The 21,783-nt window shown below is 38.8% G+C and overlaps 1 protein-coding gene across 1 annotated transcript in view; it reads left to right on the top strand.

Moving 5' to 3' along the window:
* The window catches only part of ADAMTSL3 (ADAMTS like 3), a 199,680-nt gene that overhangs the window by 140,484 nt on the left and 37,413 nt on the right, over positions 1-21,783 (top strand). Inside the window, exons 12-16 of the mRNA XM_013957291.2 lie at positions 706-756; positions 4,932-5,136; positions 6,063-6,210; positions 7,706-7,790; positions 14,979-15,265. Coding sequence (XP_013812745.2) covers positions 706-756; positions 4,932-5,136; positions 6,063-6,210; positions 7,706-7,790; positions 14,979-15,265 — 776 coding nt within the window. The remainder of the gene's footprint in view (positions 1-705; positions 757-4,931; positions 5,137-6,062; positions 6,211-7,705; positions 7,791-14,978; positions 15,266-21,783) is intronic.

Here is a 21,783-nt window from a genome sequence, read left to right as displayed (position 1 = left end):
TCCTGTTGAACATAATCGTTGATAGTGACCTCTAACAGTTATAGATGTGCAGACTTTCAAGTTTTTTTCCTGGAGAGTTGATCACTATATGGAGCGGTAAGAATTCAGTAAAGCTTCATAGCAATACGTGCCAAATGTTACAGAGCTGGAATGGGAAAATTAAATAAAGAAAGGGTATAATTAGCTTTTTCCTAGCATCTTTAGCCTATAAAGTCAGAAAAAAGTGAAAATACTCCTAGATATAATACCATATTTCTTAACCTTTGAACTAAAGCTACATGCCTGCTCTGTGCTGTGCAGTTGGAGAAAACAGCACTAGAAGGGTCCTAAGCACCATCCAGGACCTATTTAGAATTAATCCTCTGATGCATTTATTTCATTGCCATTCATCTTCCACGCACATCTATATTACAGATATATGTGTGTAATTATTTTCTTGTTAATAATGTTATACAGGCCTAAAGGATCACAGATGATAAAGTTCTTTGCTAAAGGGTTGTTCATTTCCTGTTTTTAGTGGAATTAAGTGGGGAAATTGTATGGTGAATGTATCTCTATGCCTTCAGAAAAGTTGGGAGTATGAGTCAGGTTTTTCCACAGGAGTATCTTGTAATTGCTTACTTTAAGCATGAACATGTACAAGTATTTATCTGCTGTACATCTTGGATATGAGAAATAATGATGCAATATTTATTTTGTTGACAGTGATGGATTTAAAGAAATCATGCCCTATGATCACTTCCAGCCACTTCCTCGGTATGTATTATCAGAATAGCTTATGTGTCAGTATTAGCGTGATTTTCACTGCAAATATAGTATAGTACAAAGGTCATGGAACATCATCTTCTGATTTTTGCTGTACAGGAAAGCAAGTTTCTAAAACAATCCTGTAAACATTTTTAATGCTTGTGGTTGATTTCATTGTGCTCTCAATGATTAGCTTAATAAGAGGTTAGTATACTCTTCTTGAAAATACAGATGTGGAAAAACTTCAGAAGTGTTATCCCCCTAAGCTTTCTGATATACTGTTGAAGAGCCTTTCAACATCTCCTTTAAAATTCCTGTATGAATTCCTTAAAGATTTTTAGTTTGAAAATGTATGCAGTGAATACATCCATTTGTACAAACAGACCTCCCTGTGTTGCAGCCCTATGTTACAGGGCTCTCCAGAAATTCTTATTCCCTTAAAAGATCTTTTTCTTCTGCTCTTCTCATTATTTAGACCTACAGTCTACTTATTGACACCAAAGCTGACTCAGCACTGTAATGATATTGAGTTGTCTGAATATGTATTGCCTACAATTAAGTCATCAGAGCACAAATTCATACTTTTTTTCTTTTTTAACCTGCGTCAATCACAGGAATGTAAACCATCTCTGGAAGGTTTAAATATTTTGTAAAGGATGTTAGGACTTTAAAGGCAGTGGGCCAGATCTACTGTAAATGTCAAGAATTCTAGTTGATGGAGACAGATGTATATTTATCCCAGCTGAAGCTCTGCAGTATTGTATCAGGGATAATGTATATTTTTCTAAAGAAGAAAATATATGGGATAATAAGAATGAAATCACAGACTTGAATGGCTCAATGGAGCTACTGATAACAGCTGATGTACGTGGTCAGAGTTATCTCTGTAACAATTTATATTTCTTGTGGATCTGCTGCCCTGTGATATACTTTGACTTTCATACATAGATTGAGACTTCTTTTCCCTCTGTGGCCTTATACTGTAACGTTTCATAATTATTCTGTTTCTCTCTTTGGTTTCTTCTGCCAATTCTACTGTCAGTTCCTTTGTGCTTCAGATCTCTTCTGGAACTCTGCACAATTTATTTACATCAGTATTTCATCTTCTGAACTGCTCAGAGCTTGGAGACCAGTTGGAAGAGAAATTTAATCTCCCTCCTGTGCTTTACTGTGCTCAGCATGTTTGCATGACACTGTGGTGAGATAGATTATGTCTGTGATAAAGCTGTGGGCAGGTTCTCTTATTTCAAACGTTAAGAACTGCAGACAAAGGCCCACCTCATTTCGACACCTCAGTGTGCGCTGCTGGAAGGTACCGTGGTCTTTCTGGTCTGTAAGAGGGCTGAGAAGGGCTCAGCATTGGTACTGTCAGGTAGAAAGGGAGAAAAAACAGGGCAAGCTGAGTCCTTTCACTGGGGGGACACTTAAAGAAACACAGCAGGGCTGTAAAAGCACCTTTTCCAACTGGAATTCCTGAGAGAAGACAGCAGCTGGAACAATCAGTTTGTACCTGCGTCATGAGGTGAATCTGGTCCAGCCAGGATGCAAGTCTTGCTTCAGTGTAGTAGAGTCTATCTTCTCTGTGCTGTCGCCCTTAAAATAATTGCAATGCATTAGTCTGCATCAGTTCTGCTGAGGCTGTTTCTTCCTCCTCTTTCAGCTTTTTCTTTTCTTACCTGTTCACTTGCTAAACCAAGACTGCTCTTGCAAAGCAAGCAGAGAAAAGTGCTGGAGATATGCTTGAGCAAAGCTGTACAGGCTCCCTCACCTTGACCAGCAGTCATACATCACACCGCCCACGTAACGCAAGGGCCATGTGCAGGGCTGCTTTGCAGTCCTGGGGCATTCGCCACTACTTTCCCATTCACACGAGGAAGTTGTGGGAAAGTCATGGTGCGCACCGCAAGATCTTGAAAGAGTTCTCCTGTGGCTAGAGTTGTAAATGCCCCACTGAAATATTTTTACAGATGGAGAATTCTTTTGAAACAAATAGAAAAATTTCCCAGGATGAAAATTTTCTTTTAAAGCTTTTGGAATACCTCCATTTATTTCAGACTTGTTGGACTGTTGAGAATCCCTTGACAGCTGCGGGTTCTGGAAAGTATCTCCTTGACTGTTTGCCCAAGACCCCCCTTTCCCCGGTAGCCATGGACCTCACTCCATCTTGAAAATGCTTGTGGGAGTATGGGATCTGGAGTATGTTTGAAACTGATGAGATAAAGAAAAACAACCATAAAACTTTATGCTATAAACACTTGCGAGGCTAGCATTACATACAGCACAGTGAGCCTTATATATAAATCCATGAGCTGCTAATTCATTGAAAAGTTAATTGCTCTTTAGTTCCTGATATTTTTTTTAAAGAAAATGAGTTAACACTGGCCATTGATTCAAGTCAAAGAAAGAAAAGAGTAGCTGTGGCTCTTCAAGTGTATTTTTCACTGGTGATATGATATCAACATTTAGTCAGCTAGCTATATTCTGTCTGCTTTTGAGTAGATACCCTACAATTAACGTTCCATGGCTTGCTGTGTTTCAGACTCATTCTCTCCTCTGCTGAGCTTAAACATGATTAATATGTTTTTGTAAACAGTTTAATGAATTGCTGAAAACAGGAAGTGTACTTGACTTACCTACTGGATTGTAGAAAGTGGGTTGTAATTACTTAATTTTATCTTTGATTTGTAGGCCTCTGCTTCATCTAATCGGAGATTATGGCTTCCTTTATGATATCTAGGTTACTCTTGATGAATGGATTTTGGTGAAATACTGCAGTACTTGCTGAGTCCACCATTCATAGCTGATATTCTTTTTTCGTGATCTTTTTGGAGCCACTGCTGTTGTAATATGAATAAATTTTAAACATGGTACAGGACTCAACTATTTTCCAGGGCTTGGCTTTGGTTTGGATGGGTGGTGGAGAGGAAGCAAGGGATAAGAAGGGAAGCTAGGTGAAGGGAGAGAAAAGTTGTGTGGGACAGAGTGAAAGTTAGAGACAAATGCTATGATAGATGCTTGTAATCTGAGAATGTGGCAGGAGTGCAACATTACTGAGGTCAGTCTTTAGTAGCTGATTATAGTTCTTTATTGAAAAGTGGTTGTTTAATTATGCATTTATGGTAAGATTAAGAAATAAATGAAAGTTTGTAACCTAATGCAACCCTCCTCGCAGTTCTCACATTGGATGGTGCAACAGTTTCCCTCTTTATTGTGGTTAGCTCTAAGGTCCTGGGTAGATGCTCATTCTGAAGACATTCCCTTCCACCAGGTTTATCATCCCTCTGTTGAAGGCTTCTGCCCCACAGCTCTGCTGGTTGACAGGACTGTGTGAATTTTTCTTAATCTATACATCTCCTAGCTTCAGGAGAAGTAAGATAGGTCAGTCGAAGCAGCTGAAATGGATGATCAGCTGCTTTTTGCTTGAAGCGAGTTGGAAAGCGTGAATACGAACTTCTTCAACAGCATGCTAATGAGGCTGGGAAACTCTTGTAGAACTGCAGTGATACCAGTCAAGAGTGGTACCTGTCACAGTAGGATCTGTTCAGGGTGCCTGTGGATGAAGACAGTTTGAACTGATATGACTAGTTTTGCCCAAAGCAGGTATTAGAGTTCTCATAAAACTTCTTTCATTGGCAGATTTTTTTAAGGGTAATCTGCACCGTGTGTACAGTGGTAAGCAGCTGTGGGTAATAACATCCTCAGTTGGCACAGCCAGATCTGTCCTTGTCTTTGGACCTCTCATAATCTCAAGCACATATGCTTCCCAGTTTCTTATAATGGTAATAAAAGTACAAGTAACCATGTAAATTAACTGTGAAAAACATTCTATTTAGATGATTTAGACTATTTGCAAGTAAAATCATTCCAATAATCAAATTCAGTATATTTAATTTAGGGTCTTTAAGACATCTGTATGAGAATTAGGTTTTCAGTTATTTTAGGAAACTTGCTTAAATGTGTAGTTCTATTGTCTTCTCATTTTGTGGATGAATTTAAGCCTGGAATAATACAAAATAGTTCTGTAATTCAATGTATTTATATTCAGTGTGTGGCAATAATCCAGCAACAAAATATCAATCAGTTTTAATGACACCAAGGTTGGATTCAGTATTTTGCACTTTTAATAGGGGTTAGTGGAATAAAAAAGTAGCCTTATTTTTAATAAATGTGAGTTCTTTTTCCAGATGGGAACATAACCCTTGGACTGCATGTTCAGTTTCCTGTGGAGGTGGTATTCAGAGGAGAAGTTTTGTGTGTGTAGAGGAGACCATACATGGCGAGATACTGCAAGTGGAAGAATGGAAATGCATGTATGCCCCTAAGCCCAAAGTCATTCAAACCTGTAATCTGTTTGATTGTCCTAAATGGGTGGCTATGGAATGGTCTCAAGTAAGTTGAAAAGTAATTTGGACCTTTATTCTTTTTTTTCCCCTAAAGGGAGCCTCTGGCCTTGTGTTGCCATGTGCAGGGCTCTTGAGAAAAAATAATTGCAAGAACAATTCATGTCACTTATTAGCGTTTTGTCTTAAGTAATTTGGCCTGATAATCAAAAAAGAAGTTAGTTGTCTGTGTAGAGAAAAATGCATATAGAATTATGTATGCCTGTTGAATTGCTGTTTTACAGAGAGGAAGAATCAGAACCAGAGGTCAGGCCCCTTTGCAATCAGGTTGTTTGTCTCCCACTTCTAGATGAATGTAATCTTTCACTTCATATAATAGCTAAAGGCATAGCTGTCTAGGGGCTGACATATTTGCAAGGGTGATTTTCCAGCATTCTTCTTACCTTTCATTATAGTAATAAGAATATAGAGCCAATTTATCTTGGCTGCAGTTATCTGATCTAGTCAGATAGCTCAACACTTCTATAATTCCTTAGTTCATCCAAATGAGATCACTGACATATAGTGAAGGAACTGTTCTTATAGCACGTCTGACCCAGCTTAAACTGAAAATGACCAAAAGCTGTGAGAGAGCATATTTTCAGTAGATAGCCACCTTGGTTTCAGACTGTAGCCAATCAGATAAGCTTTACTGAACTCGCAAAATCACTTTCCTTCCCAAAATTTAGACATTTTTTCCAGCATCAGCCTTTTTTTTTATTCACCTAGCAATGCAAGGTTATATTCAATTCATGTTTATCTGATACCTGATTGAGTAATTAAAGTTCTACTTAGGGGCTTGAGCCAAAGTCTGCTGAAGTCAGTGGAGAGACTTTAGTGGACATAAATCATCAATACTTCTAACTTACTATTTAGAAATATTTATAAATATAATAAAAAAGGAACGGAGTGAAATGGTTGTGTTGTCTCCTGTAGTGCACGGTGACCTGTGGCCGAGGCTTACGTTACCGTGTAGTGCTTTGTATTGACCACCGTGGACAGCATGTTGGTGGCTGCAATCCGCAACTTAAACTACACATAAAAGAAGAGTGCATTGTGCCGGTACCATGTTACAAGCCAAGAGGTAACTGGAATTTAGTCTGGGTCTGTTATTGCTTTACATTTTTGTTAACAGAATTAAAAGTCCCTGGTAACCTTTTTCAGAAATGCCAGAAGCTGGAATTTACTAGGACTTATTCCAATCTTGGCAAAAGCAAGCGTTTTCATTACTGGTGCTAGGGAAAGTGACCTGCTGATACTCTTTGCTGATAACGTGGCTATAAAACCATGCAGTGAACATGCTAACTAAATCTATACAATTTAGTTGAACTAGGAAAACCAGAAGTAATGAGTTCAAGGTGGGGAGGAGGAGCTTTTCAGTAACATGGAAATGGGGTCAATACTGTGTGCGTATCGCCGGGGATCTTGTCCGTTTTTGCATCTCACTAAATGTGTCAAGATTCTCAGTGGGCTTCATCAATTCATTAAGTTATAGCCAAACTAGTCTCCCTCTCTCTTCTCCACTTTTGTATACTTAAAAGGTCTGTAACACTTAATGATGTAAATTGACAAATATTCTTTAAAAGAATTAGTAAGATGTAAAAATGTTGATGGAAAGGTGAAAGGAGAAAAGAAGAATAGATGAAGTAGGAAAGTAGTATGTCCTATTCCATTCTTGTACCTTGTTCATTTCTGTCCCTCTGAGCCCAGAAAATTTGGGTTGGTTCTACTCTCATTCTTTCAGTTTTTGTTTGAAAGGCTATATTTCAGACATTCACAACTCTCCATAAAGATTTACATAGAAAAAGTGAAAAGTATCTGTAGACAACCTCGTTTTTCTTCAGGATGTTTTCAGACTTTAGTGAGTTCACACTTCAGAGAGTTCTTCAAGCACAAAACTATTCAGGGTTAAATGCTATGCTATTATTTAAACCATGCAGTAGAAATTTTAAGGACCTTCTGGGGTTTTACTTAGGTTTGGAGGCAGAGATGGTCAACTGGCTTACGCTACCCCAAGAAAAGTCATGATACAAATATGGAGTGTAGAGACAGATAAAAGAAGCCTAGTGGGTTTTTTTTCTCTCTTTTTAAGTTGGGTTCTAGTTGTGAGAAAGGTGGCTAGCCCAGGTAGTCAGCAAAAATAATGTTTCATGTCAAAATTTTCTAATGAAGCCAGTCCATCTGGAGAACAATGTATGTTTGTTATCTTCTGGCTTCCTTTCCAGCTATAAACTTAAGTTGTGATGATAGTCCATTACACTGAGATATACATTACAGTCTAATACAAACTGGCTGCATTTGGGGAAGATGTGGGAGAGAGGTTGAAGATTAAATGGGAAGAGTAATTGGATTACTGGTACCCTCTCACTAAAAAGTAGCATCAGGATTGAACTGCAGCATCATGAAGAAATTTCCTAATAAATGATGTTTTACTATCCAGGGCATCTTTACTCAGGAGCAATAGGTCAATAGGGAATGTAAAGAGTAAAGTGCTAATGTGAATAATGCCAACATCTATGTATTGCTTTGAATTTGAAGGAACTACTTATGCTTTTTTATTTTTTTTCCCCCCTTACCAGAAAAAAATCCTGTGGAAGCAAAATTACCGTGGTTTAAACAGGCACAAGAAATGGAAGAGACCAGAACAGTCTCAGAAGAGCCAACGTAAGTACGAAGTACTTCTTCACACTGAAGAAATATTGCCAGCATATTTTGCAGATCATCTGGAATGAGTGCTGCTATGCAGTTTGACATTTGGCCCTCCTTGGAGATGAGTTTTGTTGTGAGCTGTTCCTAATTTTACATCTCAACAACTTTGCTTTTGGAGCTCCTGTTCTGGAAGACACAGAACTCCTCTATTAATAGTGTCCTTACATCATTCAAGCAACACAAAGGGATCTTAATTTACCCTAATTAAGCCTTAATTAATGCATGCGGAAGCATTTCAGCTGAAGTAATGTAAACAGATTGAATTTTATCCCAGTCATTGCCTTTACCTCAAGAATATAGTCGTCATATTAAAAATTAAGAGGTACTTGGGAGGGCTGCCAGGATTAGTGCATAAAGAATGTGAGAAAAACCTTCCATCTCTGAACTTAGCTGAATCTACAGGGATAGGTTGTGATATTTTATGTGTGTGTGTGTAAGATTTGAATGTTGTGAGTCACCTTAAAAGCTAATGGGGTAAGCCTTGCAACACTTCAGTCCTGGGAATGAAAGCATAACAAATCCAACTGCACTTGCCCCCATCTCTGACATGCTAGGGCATCTGCACAATTGCTTTGCCTCTTATGTGCACTTCATGCACTTATGTATATACTATATTCAAAATATAGAACATAATTTTCTAGAAAGTAATAACTTTCTTTAAGGGTTTTGTGAAGAATTTTGAGCTGTACTCTGTTGTACTTAGCCAGGATCTGCACTCATTTGTAGCAATGTCAATCTGAAATAATTTAGATGAGCTTAGTGAAGTCAATTTGGATTTGTACTGCTCTGAGTGCAGGGTATGCCCCATTAGTTCTTATTTTTCTTCCTTCAGCTAGCTATTCCTGATTTTGGCACATACCTACCAACAGGTGTGATCATGAGTAATAAAATCTTTACACCTGCGCTGACTCACAGGAGAACCCACTTGCCAAACAGGTGTTGCTTGCATAGTTATGGTGGCTGTACTTTAAACTTTTCACTGCTTTAGCATCTAAAGTCAAGTGTTTATCTACTGTGAGTGGTTATTTCACTCTCCAAATTGGTGGCTCTGAATTCAGGCAGGGTGTAGTAGCAAAGACATAAAAAGACATAAAGTAGGATTGTCAAAGGCAGTGATGCAATCAAACATGCCTGTTGAATGTCAGCGTATCAGAATGAAAGCATATGAGATCATCTCTAAAGAGGATTCAGCACAAAGCTATAAAGAAAATCTTTGGCATTACAAAATCAAACACAGTGGTATGTGATACACTGTGGAGACTATGAGCTAGTGTAGTCTCTAGTTTTTTAGGATTCTCTTAGCAGTATTCTGGTAGAATAAGCAAAGGAAGACTGACAGGGACACAGCAGGCTGGTTTAGAAGACTGAATATAATAGAATTGAGCCACAAACTTGGTGATGAGCTCACTTTTACTTTTTGCTTGCAAAGAGCGCAGTTATTCATACCTTCCTTGAAATGACCAGTCTATTCCAGTGAAACCCCACAGTGTGAATGCAGCCGTGTGCATGAGTTCTCAGTGCAGCTCCCGTCACAACTCTGCAGTTTTCTGGATTTTTTCCTATTGACTTGGATATTCTTGCTCTTACTTTGGAGACCCAGATTTTCCTCATCTTTCATTCATGATCCTAATCCTGTCCCAAGAATCTTTCCTTCACACTTTTCAGAGGCATCTTCACCCAAGTCTAAAGGGTTTCTCCAGCCACTTCTTGCTGATGACTCTTCTCTGCCATCCTCCTCTTTACTGTGTTGCTGGGGTTCTCCTGCTTTCCTAGTCTGGGTGCTCTGTGCTCTCCTAGGACCCAAATGTAATGGTCCAGCCAGATTCCCTATTAGTTTGTTTTTACTGCTGCTGATGTCTTCTGGCACCAAGTGCTCTTACCTTATTCTTCTGAGGAAGCTGGCAGGTAAGGAGAAATAAAAAAATAATAAAGAGAGTTAAGATTACCTTGCTGAGAATAATGAATAATGTAGACTGATGCCTGGCTTCCGGTTTGACTCAACCGTACTGTATGTCGCACTGCCCTGTAACAGGAGATGAAGGGCTTAAAGGAGCCACAGCCGTTGAAATGGGTTATTCAAGACCACGTTTTCCAGCAGAGCTGAACAAATCTGCCTTCGTTCCTTTTCTCAGGCTGCCTATTGGTCACGTGCACAGTGCTTTGCAAACAGAGCAATTTCTCACATGGTGTTTTAAATCTCATGCCCTAACTGCTCCAGTCTTTTCAGATGCAGTAAGATTTTTGGGTCAGAGTTTAGGATATAAAGAGAAACTGTAACAATAGGTTGTTACTTCTCCCAGAGTAAACTGTAACAGTATTTCCCTCTGCTTTGCATATGTTTAACTTTGTTTTTTTTGTAATTTACACATGGCACAGTGTGATTTGCACATGGCACAGCGTGATAACTCATAGCCCACCTTTGCCTAGCTGGGGGTTTATGCTATCCTTGGTAGAATGCCATCACTTTTAATTTTAGTTATTCTCTTGTCATCCAACTAAAACCACAATATGGAGTCTCAGCTTCTAGTCCATCCTTTTATTACAACTATCTTTCTGTGCTTTTGGGTGATACGTTAGTTGATAATAAATAAGAGAATAAATGCAGCTGCGCTTTAGAACCCACAAATGATGAATGTGCCAAACTAGCTTGGGGAAGATAAATACTTCTGCTGCTGTGGTCTACCACGGCTGGTGTCCTGAATTTATATAGACGGTGAATGTTCAAAAGCTTTTTTTCTTTTTTATTATTAGCAAAATAAAAAATGACTGCCCTTAAAGTGAGGCCAAGAAAAATGTAGGTCTGACCTTTTCAGTTTTTAGTTGTGGAATGTGATGACAGTTGATACCAATCATTATTTTAAACGTTCCTCCCTTGAGCCTTCTTAGTTACAGTGGGATTTGCAGAGAAGCTTCAGCAAGATTTTGCATCCTTTTTTATCACAAGCTAAAGAAATAGACACCTCACTGCCTTTCCTTCTCATGGTTTAGGACAAAATTAAAATGTTTTCAGAAGCATATTTTTTCAGCAACCTGAGCTAAAAAATAATCACCAGGTTCATAGAGCTGCACTAGCTAAAAGTGAGATGTGGTATCACAAAGGTTCCTGCTCATTGCATTGCTGAGTCATTTTTGCAGCAACTTTCCCACTGTGCAATTGGTGAGAGAGAATTAAACATTTTTCCCTGCTTCGTCTCTGAAAATGGGCTGGTCATTTAGTCTAACATGTTATGCTTGGGGCTGATAAAATGATTAGTAGTGCAGCTCTGCTCAGAGCAGGCGAAGAGCGGTGGTTCAGTGATGAGCAGGGTGCCAGGGCCATGGCAGTGCTGCTCCGGTAAGCAGTCAACATTTCAGATGCTTCTGCAGACTTCTGTCCAGGCTCCTTGCAGCTGTAGTGTGGGACTGCAAATATCACAAGAGCAGCCCTTTTTCAGGATTTTGGCATTTCCTGCCTTAACTGAAAGCAAGGACTGTAGGCAGGAGGAAAATAAAATAGTAAGAGACACCACGTTTTCCAAATCATTAGAGTGCTGGAGAAGGCTGCGCCTGGATTGTGTTTTCAGCCCAGATTTGATGAGGTTGGGTCGGGCTGGTCTGTCCCAGTTTTACTGTCAGCAGTTTAGATCACTGCTTTGTTTTCCAGGTCACCCCACACTGGCTTTTTCCAAGTGTGCCAAGTGAATGCACACTTCCCTTACTGTTAGTCTGAGAATACCACATGGGACATATATTCTCCACTGTGACTGCAGTGTGTGCATCATTTATACCTGTGCAAATAATTTTAGTAGCATTTGATCTCTACTTTGCACTAGTAAGAATGACTATACAAAAAAAAAAAAAGGCTGACTGTGAAAAGCTGTGCCTGTTCTCCTTTGCAACTTTTCTTTCCTCTTTTTTTTTTCTTTTTACCAGAAAGAAGAGAAGGGGTCTCATCTACAAACTAATTAAAACTCTCAGAAAATTTTCAGAGTTACCATGATTCTCTCTGTTCCATTATAAATTCCTAATGATCTGCAGGGCATCACAATATAAGAAGTGCTTTGATGTTACTTAATCCTGACCTGAGATCGCTCTGAGTGTACATTAATCAAAGGCAGAGTAAATTTCCATTTGCTTCAGAGAGGTATTGCGTCCAAAGTACTGCCGTGTGTGCTATGAATGTCACTCAATTAAAAATAAATCACTTCTGAGGCTGAAGGATAATTTACTTTAATGATCTGTTACAGGCTTTGCTAGTGCATATTTTAAATAATTAAAAAAAAAAATCATCTGTCCAAACTCAAAATTTAGATAAAACACTAACTTCCAACCTCTAGAGCTCTGACACTGTTCAGCCAGTTCCATGCCCTCATTTTGTTTTATCAGCTTCCATTGGCTTCTGTTAAAATTTAAAGTGCAACATTAAAAAGGTCTTCCCCTGAAAAGTTCTATTATTTAGGATTTTGGTGGCTAGGTAGTCACGTGACTAGTTTAGCTAATGGTGAGGTAGAATAAAAAAAATTTTAGTGTTTTTTTTTTTTTAATCTTGCACTTCACTGTAAAATCCCAGACACTAATATTCAACAGGAAAACCTCAATTACAATATAGCCTTGCTATAAGTCAAAGAAAAAATGCTTAGAATTTTCTAAGTTTCTTTATAAAACAATTGGTTGATGAATGAAAGAATTGCTGTGGTTCAAATTTTCCTTTCAAACAGTTATACAGGGTTTCAAAGGAGCACATCATACATTATTTTTGGAATGCTTTAATGCATTCAACTAACAGTATACAAAATTATTACTAATTTCTGGCATGTTGCTGTCATGCTTTTACCAAAAAAAGTTATTTTCTTTCAGACTGTAAAGTGTTAGGTGTGGTTTGAACACTGAGCAACTCTTTTTAACTGTAGATGTCTATTAATTTTATTTTTCAAATTAGGTTCATGACTACAAATAGATTTATACATTTTCTTTTCCCTAGAAATGGATCAATTTTGGAGAGAAAAATCAGAATTTTCTTATGCCTGTACACAATGGACTTGGTCCAATAAAGCACTTTAGCACAAGTTTAACTCTGAGCATCTTATACTCCTGCTGACTTCAAAGGACTGCTAATATGCTTAAAGTTAGGCATGTGCTTAATTGTTTTGTTGGATCAGGGCCGTTCTGACATGGCGACCCTCGTTGGTCTGCATGGCTCTCTGGAAAGACTGTGAAATCTGATGATTCAGGGTTAAGCTGATTTTAACTCTGGGGTAAGAGAAAGCCTTCCCTTGTAGCAGCTTTTCCCACAGATGTTTGGTTAGAATTTGTTATCAAAAACATCTGGACATTGACCCATCAGCCATGTCCTTGGACTAGATGGACCGTTAGGTGGCACCAGTATGGCATTTACGCTGTTCTTATAACTGTAGGACACAATCATCCACCATTTAGACAATACCCTTCCAATAAAAATCAGTCTGGTCATGTGCTTCCAAGATCGTCAGACTTGTGGAGTGAGGAATATTCTTAGTTTTCCTTGGTTTCAGGAGCAGTTGGGGATACTGAGGCCCTCAGTGAAGTCTGTCAGCAACAGGATACATGTGACTAAAACTTTGAGGCTCTGTTAAGGAAACTTGGAAGTGACAAACTTTGACATCTTCACTTATCTTTTTAGTAGAGTTGTAAAGGTATTTCACCAAGAGCTCTTTGAAGAACAGTCAGCTACCTTATAACTTTTATTAGAGGAGGGAAGAATAGCTGTTCTCCTGCAGGACATGTTGTGTGTTGGGTGGCTGCCCCAAGGGTGGTGGGGGTGACCACCCCCAGGGCTGAGCCAAGCATCGTTACGGACTGCCCAGTCATCTGGCCTTCTTTCTCTTTTGGTTCTTCCTCTGTGTATACTGGCAAGAAATAGGTGACTCAAGACGATTAACTTGTCCACAGAATGAACCACACTATGTTGACATTTTTCTGTGTTTACTGTAAATGCAGAGTGTAAGTACTTGCTTTTGTCTGTCTTGCCCGACTAACTGTACTTGCATTCTTAAGGCTGCTTTCTTGCAGAAAAGATTATTTTTAATCAAAGAGGGGAAAAATCTTTGGATCCTAATTTGGATTTTTCCTTTTAGAAACATTTTTAGCATTGGTCATACAAATTCTCATATTTCTCCCATCTGTTTTTCGATCATCAGCTGCATTTGAACATATAATAAAGAGAAGCAACTGCAGCCTTTTGAGAAAAAGTCCTGTAAAACTATTTGATTTCATATAAATTGTACCCCAAAGCCACCCAAGATGACTTTGTTAATGAAATTCGGCCCCTTGGCTTTAGTGTCATTTTGAAAATTACTATTGGATATTAATGTGACCCTTGAAGTAAGAGAATATTATAGACTAAAAACCCCTTTTCTTCAGTAAATTCATGATCTGTAAAACAAGATTTTTTTATAGTTCATCAGGAGCATAAAGGCTTTGTGATAGAAATGATGGATTATAGACTGAGCAGGTTAGACCTCTTTATTGAAGATGAGGGGCTTTTTACAAGATTAAATCTGAATAGCAGCCTGAAGTGTTGGGCATTGGAGATAGCTACATTTGAAAAGTGCCTTTCTTTAGTTCATCATTATTACTGTGATGTACAGTGACAGCCCTTCTCAGAAATTTAAGCAGACTGCAAATATACTTTTGGCATATGCCTAACTTTGCATACCTGGGGAGCCATTGAATCATATATATATATGTGTGTGTGTGTGTGTGTGTGTGTATATATATGTATATGTATGTATGTATGTATTCATGGAGTTTCTCCTTTTTTCTTTTTTACACCACGTAGGGAGTTTGGGAAAACCTTTAGGTGATGTCCTTTTCCTCCCCAAAAAGATACAGCTTTCCCTGTTCCTCATGATTTTTCTTCTTTTTACTTTTCCCTTCCTTCTCCTCTTTTCCTTCATTTTTTTCTGTTGTATTTATTGAATTTTGAGGGTTGGTATTAGATGGGAGACAAGTGAGAGATTTAAATAATTATGAATTTTTTTTAACCATCTAATAGCATTATGTATTATCTGCTTTGCATATAATGTATACATTTACATCTTTGAGCTGCATTTTAACTGCGCACATGCAGACACAAGTATGTGGGATTAAATGCAAATGTCTCCCCTGCACTGTGGTTATTTGCAGGTTTATTCCTGAACCCTGGTCTCCGTGTAGTGCCACATGTGGCAATGGCATACAGGTGCGGGACGTGAAGTGCCGAATTCTTCTCGCTTTTACTCAGACTGAGGTGGAACTGCCGGAGGAGGAATGTGAAGATGTGAAGCCACCAACAGAACGAGGATGTCACCAGGCACCCTGTGACAGTGATCCTATCCCCTACACGCCAGAGTTTTCACATGCTGAAGATGGCAGCTTGATTTATGACTGGGAATACATTGGCTTTACTCCTTGCTCAGCCACATGTCTTGGAGGTACTTTTATTTAATTTTTTTAGCACGAGTTGTAGAATTTGACGTTGTTCGATATTGTTGGGTCTTCTATTAGTGTCACCCCAAATTAGCTACGCTGATATGTAGGAAAAATGCACCCTCAACTTTTAACTTATTTCCAGAGTATTACTAAAGTATTTTAAACCAGTATGGTTTCTTGAAATCCTGTGTTCAAAAACTGAACTTCATTTGGTTAAATAAGGTTTAAAAAGTCGTTGATGCAGCAATTTGCTTCAGTCTTGATACTGCAGGTATCATTTTTGTGCTATCGAATGTTGCAAAGTATAAGCTCAGCTGTCAGGCAGTTGGTGGTACCAGCATGTTAAATGCATCAGTGATGGGCATGTTTAAATGGTCTTTCTTTTCCTAGGAACTGAAAGTGTCTAGTTTCAAAGTTAAAATTCTCATGTTAATTTTCCCTTATCTTCCAAAAAGCTGCAATTTTCTGCAGTAGAGTAGGGACACAAAGTTGTAATTAGTGAGGCTTGATTTCCGTCTGACTGGCATGAAGATCAAATAGGAGTTTGTTTAGGGTTTGGTACAGTATATCACTCCATAGGAGCTCCATGCCATACATCTGTCTTCAAGTAGTTAGGCGCATTCCTCCTTGGATGTAACCGAATCTCCCTGTCGTCCTAAGTACATGTTAGCAGACGAGGTTGCTGGTGTTGCTACTACATACTGTGCTTAGGGACTGAACACAGAAGTGAGTTATGAAGTGTAAGTGGAAGCAGTGGAATTGTGAACACACCTATATATGACAGGAATGATGACATCAATGGGAAGTGAAGACAGTTGTGCCCACAGAAGAAATATAAAATGTAGAAAAGGGGAGAGCAGCAACAGTTGGAATTGAAGAGCCAGTCTAGACCTCATAGAAAGTGGCCTCCTGTGTGTTATTCACCAGTTCAAAACTTGAAGACAGAAGCTGGGAGGGTGCCCCAGAACACTGTCAGCAGGCTGGTAAGTGACTGATAAAAGCCTCATTTATCATTTAATACTGCTCTTTCCTGATGGGATTAATCCATAAGAACAGCAGCACATGTGATCACAAAAGGTGGAGGATCCCATTCCCCCCACTACCTTCAGTAGGTGTTATGGATGGCAAGGTGGAAGAGGCTATAGCTCAAAGGATATATAAAAATGTGACTTGCTGACAGTTGTGACAATTACTGTGACAGATTGTCTCTATTTTTGCATTTTAATGAGATCATTTTTTTTAGAAATAAGGAATTGTTTTCTAAAGCAGAAACAAGGCTTTCGTTATCTCTAAATTTTTAATTCTCATTTTTTTCATATCTCAACTGATTTTTGTAATGTGTAATCACCTCATTGCCATCCTAAATCCACATTGCTACTGCTTTTAGCCAATATCTTTTTCAGAGGGGTTCAAAATCTCAATTTTTTTTCAATTTTGAGGAGATGAGCAGAATCCTGGGCTAAAATAATCTCTGTTTCTTTGCCTGCCGTTACACATGTGCGTGCTTACATTGTCTGTGTTTTCACATGTGTGTTTGGCTGTGCAAAAATGTTCACATAAAAAATTGTGCTTGCCAGCTAAGGTAACTTAAGGAGGCTGTTATGAAGACAACAACTTCATTTGCCAGCATAAAGCAACCTTAAAATGACTAAAGAACAAAATCATAAATTCGCCTTGATTTTGTTCCCAATGGAGCCGAGCGGGAATTCGCTGTTGACTTTTAGCCTTTTCATGAATTTGTGAGGTTGCTTGACCCAGAATTTTCCTACAAGTGTTCATGAAAATCTGAATGTTTGGAGATGGAATAGAAATGAGCCGTTTGAAGAAGTTTGGAAATAAAATGTCTTTTTGTGTTCTTGAGACTTCTGTGTTATCACCAGTCCTATGTCTAGACATTCTTCTGCGTGCTGCTCCTGGGAAATGTGGGCTGTGAGGACATTTTATCAATGAACAGCTTCAGCAGCCCCTGTGCTGTTGTGCTAGTTAGGTAATAGTGAATTTTTCCTTCTATCAGTTTTGTGCTTCTTGCTGTCTTGGCAGACACTTTCAAACGGACCAAAAATTACCTGCCGATAAATAGTTGTAAGGGAACCAGACATCTCTTCTGTTTCCAGCTTATTGCAATGTACTAACTAATGATCTCACTGTGTCTACTATTTTTCCATTGTGTAGTTCAAAGGATCTGATCCATTTCTGCTAAGTTTTATGTCCAAATCTCATTTCAATTAGATGAACTCTTTAGTTACAAGAAATAAATGTTGTCTGAGTTTGGAATATCCCAATGTAATGTAAATTATATTAGGTACTTTGTCTCTAGTATGTATGTATCTAGCAGTTGCTATTAAAATAAATTCCTGTGGATTTCTGAATCCTTGGAACTTCCCCCCCTGTTTCTTAGCGCTTGCCTGTCCCCGAATGAGGGAAAAGCCGGCGGCAGCGAAGCCGGCTGCAAGCTTTATGGCCGCTGCTTGAGCAAGGACTGAATCTCTGTTTCAGCGCTTGTCACCTGCACCACTTTTTTAAATCTGCATGCAGACTAGACATTTAATTTGAACTCTCCCCTGACCCGTCTCCTAAGCAGAGGTAAAAATGCAGACGGTACCATTCTTTCTGAGGTCGGAGAATCACTGGGATAGAGCAGGCTGCAGCTCGTTATCGAACATGGCTCTGCCTTCGAGTTCAGCCTGTTCATGAGGTGTTAGCGGCCCGAGAGCAAGGAGTCTGTGGGCACTTTGGGTGCTTTCTGCACCCCGTCTGGGTGGCTCACGGCGCAGCGCTTTGGGTGCCTTGAAGTTGTTGCCCTTGAGGACTGCACGGCTGCGCTGTGCCTGTTACCATGATTCATACCTCCTCCGTCGATCTTTCCAGGAGCGCAAATAAAAGTTCTCCAGTTTGATTTGTCATGAGCCAGACGTCATGTTTAAGATCCGTAGGAAACTGTTACCACCCAGAAGACTAAAGAACTATATATTTTGTCTTCAGTACCTGAAGAAATCCCAAGCTGAAAATGAGCCAACTGTGTGCCCTGGCAGCAAAGACGACTAGCAGTGTCCAAGTAAAAATTGTTTAGAGACCTCAGGATTGGCCTTGATTTTCCCAGAATGGTTTTTTTTTCCACTCTGAAAAACTTTGGTCCTTATGCAGAAGCCCTCAATATAAGCATAATGTTAATTTTCACGGATTATCAGTGAGAAGTAATAGTAATTATCAAAGTAAAGAGTATGACTGCTGAAAAGAAATGTTTTTCTCGCAATCTGTAGTATTTCTTTAGTGTTGTCAGTCAATTAACTAGCAAACACTATTTTAAAGGGATGTTCTCTATTAAAAAATAATGGAGATCTCTGTTCTAAAAATACCTTTAATTGTAAAGGCAAATTCTAGTAATTCCATGTAATTCTTGTTATTTATATTCCAAATGCTTCAAAAAATTATGATTCAGCCCCCCAAAGTCATTATATTGGCTTAAAAATAATGAGATTAAAAAATAAATATACATCTAGTTCCCTTTTTTTTTTCCTGCAGCTTGTGCTTTGGAACCTTTAGGGTGCAATCAAATTATATTTTCAGGCTTTTGTCTGGGCCATAATGGCTAAAAGTTTACTTTTTTATGTATAAGAAACCAGAGATTCTTAGAAAATCACAGGATGCCAACCGTATTTTAAGGGCTTTTAAGAAAAACAATGAGTATTGTGAGACTCGCAAATAAAGTTGAAAGCGTTTGCAATAGCGTTGTAGGTAATTTGGTAACTGGTTACTTCTGTAAGTAGTTTCACTAACTACAGAGACTAACTGTTTACTCTTTTACAAGAGGACCATAAAATAACATAGCCCGTTTCAGTAGATTTACAGGGAGAAATAGCACATGTAGTACTTGGAGTTTCTGCTGGGTTATTTTCAGCCGATAGTATGTATTTTTAAGTAGGCATCAAGCTGAGACTATTTGGTAGAAAGAAATGACTGTTCTTCCTCTTCCAGGTATAGAGTTGGTTGAAGAGATCCACCCTCTCCCCATTTACACAGCAACTTTCACGCTCGTTTTCTTTTTACTCTAAAAAGCCTGGATTTTTTTCAAACGTTCTAATCGTTTAACGCAGCTTCGTGCACTGTATATTTCATTGCACAGAAAAGCTTGTGAAAGAATGTAAATGTATGTGGTTTGAATGCTGGGCTAAAATAGAAATATTCTATTTCACTGAATAGTAGGATAATTACTACAATAGTGCATCAGATTACTGTAAAAATACTTAATGTTCCCTACTGCATACATAATGTTTTAGTTAAATTATCTACTATGTTTATATTATAAGCCAAGAAAGTCAAACATATAGAACTTTGCTTGTTTGAATAATAGATTTTTCCATTTTCCAATCTATGTAGAAAAAGAAATTTATCTGTGATGGAAGTTCCCAACCAAGATAAAATTATACTTGGGGGTGAGAAATCTGATTAATTTTTGAGACATTTTCACAGCAGAGTTCAAGAGAGCGCTGCATCAATTTAAGTGGAGTTATTTATTAGAGTCCCTGAACTGAAAACAAGGAACAGGAAGGAACAGGCTGGCGTGCATTTTTAACAGCTCTACAATATCTGGTTTGTACTTAGAGCATCAAAAGAGGGTGCACTTTTTTTCTTTAAATAAGGCATATGTTGGAAGGAATCACTACTGTTTGTGCCTATAGTTAAGCCAAAGGAAAGACACGCTGCATGTCAACATTTTCTTGTGGTAACACAATCAAAGCCAGGTCAAGACAGCAATGCTTTAAGGAACTGCAGGTGGCATGTTGCATTAAAAAGCCTTACGTGGTGTGACGTGCCTTTTGTTTGTTTGGCTGACCAATTCCGTTTTTATAACACTGTGATATAAAGTTCCTATGGGATTATTACTCATTTAGAAGGCCTGAAAGAAGCCTCATTTCGTTCCCCTCCCTTGGGTAAGATATTTAGAAGATTATTACTCATCACAGTGCATTCCAGAGCAACATGACTTTTGACTGTGACATTCCCACAAGAATGCAGTAAAGGCAGCAAAACGGAAGGTGTGTAGCATAAGGTATAGAGATTACATGGATACTTGACGTGTGCTTGACTGCCTGTCTGGTAACGTCATTCATAGCCCATGCTGTGCCGGAACACAATCTCTAATCCTTGCTTCTATCCTGCGTGCTGTCAGCCTGGCGGTTCCTATGTAAGGGGACAGGGAGGCCGCTCCTGCTAAACAAATGTGTAAGGAGGAAGCGGACGAACCGTTTGATTCCCTTTGTTGTCAGACTGGAATAAAATACAGAGTTCTAGAAAACATGACTGTGTAGTAGTTTGTCCTGTTTGGGCATTTTCATGTTTGGGTTATAGCCTCGTGGTGTTTGCTGGTGGAGGTTTCTTCTCAGTCCTACTAGTGAAGTACGTTTTACTAACGTGTGCCTGCCTTCCCTATAATTTTCAATACTTTGAAATAATAACAACGAATAGGTGGTCAGTCATATTTAAGATCAGGTCTTCTGTTCCATAAAAGTTCATTGCTTTGTAGATGTAGTCAAAACATTTATATAACCACGTCTTTCTGAACTGAAAATGAGTCCCAGAAGGGATCAAGAGGAGTACCAGAGAGCCTGAAAGAAACTGGAATCTACGTTATTGCACAAATCACTGCTGCTATATACCTGTTTGCTATGTGAAAATGTCTGAAATAGTAAGACTGGTTCAAGTGTCACAAGGAAGGAGTGTGGTCTTGGCTGGCTAAAGTTGCTGGACTGCAACAGAATTGTTTATAGACAGAATAATTTTGGTTTATGAAAAGAATGACTGTCTTCATGCGTATGCTGTAACAGACTGAGATGGATGGAGAAATGATAGAATCAGGTGTTGACTTTTTGAATCATCTGATGCTGCCCAGGTTGTTCTTCTGTGCGACTGAGAAACGTGAATGACAAATTTGAGACAACAGGAGTGGTTGGAAACCCTTTGCGAGAATACATTACAGTGGCTTGTCACTAGAAGTGTTGCTAGAAGTGGAAATTCTACGTGCCTGAAAGTCATGAAACACAAACCGTTAACTTGGAGATGAAATTGTCGGTGCAGATTATTTCACTGAGCGCACTGAAATCTGAAGGGCTAATAATGAATAGTGCCAAGGACCCTTCTTGTAGCAGCAGTCAGATTAGAGCAGAAGTGGTGTGGATGTTCAGAGGCAATTTCACAGGTGACGCCATCAAGTGGTTAGTGAAGGATTCTAGTTAAAAACCCCCTTGGAGCCTTCCAAGTTAGTCCTAAGAAAAGAAATCTAACTTCCAGCTGAAAGCATGTCTGTATCCTTACAAAATCCCTTGAGGGAGGTGAAGGATAGGAAGGAAATGGATTTCAGTTCTATAAACTGTGACTTTTGACGGGTTACACAAGCCATTTTTACCTGGAAGCAAGAGAATGTGGATATTAGTGTTTTAGTGTTTTTCTGTCCTACAGGATCATGATAGTTATCACTGCTTATATATAACATCCCAGATACAGAGGATCCCCAAAATACTTC

Source organism: Apteryx mantelli, chromosome 15 (genome assembly GCF_036417845.1).
Source record: "Apteryx mantelli isolate bAptMan1 chromosome 15, bAptMan1.hap1, whole genome shotgun sequence".
Lineage (NCBI taxonomy): Eukaryota > Metazoa > Chordata > Aves > Apterygiformes > Apterygidae > Apteryx > Apteryx mantelli.
Note: the sequence above shows the minus strand (reverse complement) of the source record. Positions and strands in the feature narration are given on the sequence as shown.